The sequence below is a fragment of the Corvus brachyrhynchos genome, unplaced genomic scaffold (genome assembly GCF_000691975.1).
Source record: "Corvus brachyrhynchos isolate BGI_N302 unplaced genomic scaffold, ASM69197v1 scaffold229, whole genome shotgun sequence".
Lineage (NCBI taxonomy): Eukaryota > Metazoa > Chordata > Aves > Passeriformes > Corvidae > Corvus > Corvus brachyrhynchos.
In genome coordinates, this window is record NW_008240042.1 from 4,237,878 (window position 1) to 4,240,519 (window position 2,642).

Genomic DNA, 2,642 nt, shown 5'->3' on the forward strand with positions numbered 1-2,642 from the left:
GCCTGAAACACAGCGCAGGTGGGGCTGCAACTGCTGCCACAGGCTTGCTGGAGGGCCCTGAGAAACTGCTCCAGAGGGTCCAGGCTGAAGGCATGTGTGTGGAGGTGGTGGGAAGGAGTGTCTTCTGGACACGTATAGTTGGAGAAAAGCCACTTGAGGCTTTCAGCATTTAGCAAGAAGCTCAGAAATCCTAATTTGCGTTTGCTCTTAATGATGTATCTCCCCCCAGAGTCTGTTAAGTTGACAAAGAAGCTCTTGGCCTCATCGAAGAGGGTGCTTATTTTGGTGTAATTTCCAGCTAGCAAAGGCTCCTTTCCATAGGGCCCTCTGCCATAAAATACATTGCACAGAGAGCTCAGCAGACGCACAAACTTGACAGTCCCACTGCAGTTCTGAAATGAGGCCAGGCCCAGCTTCTGGAAGTGCTCCAGCGACTCAGCAACACCCTCGCTGAACAGCAGGGTAGCAGGGTTGACCTTCAGGTGGTAACTCCCTTTACTCCCAGCCCTGCCTGACTCAGGACTGCACGGCTCCAACACCCTCTGCTCCCGCAAAGCTGCCAGCTCCACCACCTGCTGCCACCACACGGTGTCACCGAGCCACTCCACCTTCTGGAAGCATTGCAGAGCATTCCTTATCAGCAGGAGGGCATGACAAACGTCAAAGAAGTATGCAATGCTGTGAGCAGAACCGGGTGGATGCTGGAAAGTGCACTGAATCCTTTTTGGATCCATCCTGATCCCCAAAGCTCTGGCAGTCTCAGCACCACAAGCAGAGGCACCTGATGTCACAGCCAGGACCACGATCCCAACATTGTTCAGCTTATTGATGGCCTGACGAAGGAGCTGAGCAAGGAAGTGGCCAGAAGTGCTGCTCACAAAGAAATAGCCAAGGGGAGCTGTCCAAGGGCTCGAGATGCCGACTGCCATGAGGATTATCGCTTCCGATGCCAGCGGAGCTTCGTCAGCATCGAGGATGCCTGCTCCCAAGTCAACAAAGCCTGTCAGCTGCTTGGTCTGTGGGTTCCACTCCCGCTGCTTCTGCAGGGACATGTCCTGTACCAGCACGGCACAGTAGCGGTAGGCCTGATCCCCTCTCTCCGCCTTTTCCTGAAGCCGGAGAAAAATGTCACTGCTGAAGCCTGCAGCAGCCTCGTTATTAGACAGCCAGCTGGAAAAAAGGGAGGATGTAATTAGGAGATGTGATTCTGGAAAAGCTGAAGCATCAGACAGCACTTTTCACCGGTCAGCCATGCCCAGAGCTGCAGAGCAGACTGAGACATGCAGGGCAAAGAAGGCAGCCCTGCTTTCCTTCATGCATAGTCTGAGTTTCTTTTCTCCCACCCTAGTGATGGGTAGCCAAGGAAAGTATTGACCATGCAGGGAAGTAACAAAGCAGCTTCCTGCCTTTTCAAAGTATAAGATCTCATGACAAAAGGGAAAAAAAAATTAAACCAGACATAGGAATGCAAATCAGGCTATGCAGAGGGCCAGCAACACCAGTCTGCTCTCCTTCTTCACTGGCTTTCTCCACATTGGACATTGTAATCCAGTTTGGAAGATGTGAAACCCTCAGCAGTCCATGGGGTATGGTACTCTTCTCAACACACTCCCATCCACTACTCCCAGCACCCCTTTCAGCAGATTCCTAGCAGGAAGCTGTGCTAAACCCCCACAGGCTGGCATGGATTGTGTGTATCCCCTGGGATCCCTCTAACTGCCCTAAAGGAGTCTTGAAACCCTAAACCTGCAGGGGGAGAGTTTCTTCAGCCTTGTTCAGGTAGCTTCAGGCAATAAATTCTGATAAGCAGCCTGGGACATCGTGCAGGTGTGTTACTCTTAGGCTGTGACCCACATGCAGGAACACATTCCAGCTCTCTGAAATGAGGGGTATCCACGTTTCTTGGCATTTCCTCTCTACTCTGCTCCTGCTACTAAAAACAAAGCAGGGAAAATTACTACTGCTTAATATCTTCAGGACAGATCTGTTACACCTATTTCTATACGAGTACCTGGAAATACATTATGAATGAATGAATGAATGAATGAATGAATGAATGAATGAATGAATGAATGAAAACTTGCTTTGTCAGGCTGTAAGGATGAGGGAGGGGAAGAATCTTCCGTAGGTAATCATAGGCCTTAATATGGTAGAGGTGGAGTAGACAAGCAAATTGCCTCATTTCTGGTGAGTAGTCTGCCATCTGCCTCCAGCTGTGCAACTCTCGAGGCAAATCTGCTTAAGAAATCACAAAAGGTCAACTTCAGTGAAACAAATAAATGGCTGATTTATATTACTATTTATATGAGGGATACATAACACAAATACACTGCAGAATACAAGGCAACAGCGTGGCCTCTGGAACAACTCCATCCAGCGTGTTTCTGGTGTGAAGTGTAGGGCTCAGCAATGACCCACTGTGCCTCACCTCTTCCTTGGCACGGGTTAAGCAAAGACATGAAACCGGGGCGAGGGAGTGCACTCTGCCTCAGCAAGCGTCCCCAGCAGTACCTGAAAACTGCGCCTGCAGCAAACTCACGACTTCCTCAGAAAGCTGACGCTTCTCCGCCAGCGCCCCGAGGATGCTCGGCACGGTTCTGCGCCGGTGCGCGGGGCCGCATCTCCCGGCGGCCGGGGGCTGC

The 2,642-nt window shown here is 50.9% G+C and overlaps 1 protein-coding gene across 1 annotated transcript in view; it reads right to left on the reverse strand.

The window, feature by feature from the left end:
• The window catches only part of THAP9 (THAP domain containing 9), a 7,356-nt gene that overhangs the window by 2,747 nt on the left and 1,967 nt on the right, over positions 1–2,642 (reverse strand). The window contains exons 2-4 of the mRNA XM_017744114.1: positions 2,512–2,638; positions 2,085–2,235; positions 45–1,170 (exon numbers count right to left, since the gene is read on the reverse strand). Of these exons, the coding sequence (XP_017599603.1) occupies positions 45–1,170; positions 2,085–2,235; positions 2,512–2,638 (1,404 nt within the window). The remainder of the gene's footprint in view (positions 1–44; positions 1,171–2,084; positions 2,236–2,511; positions 2,639–2,642) is intronic.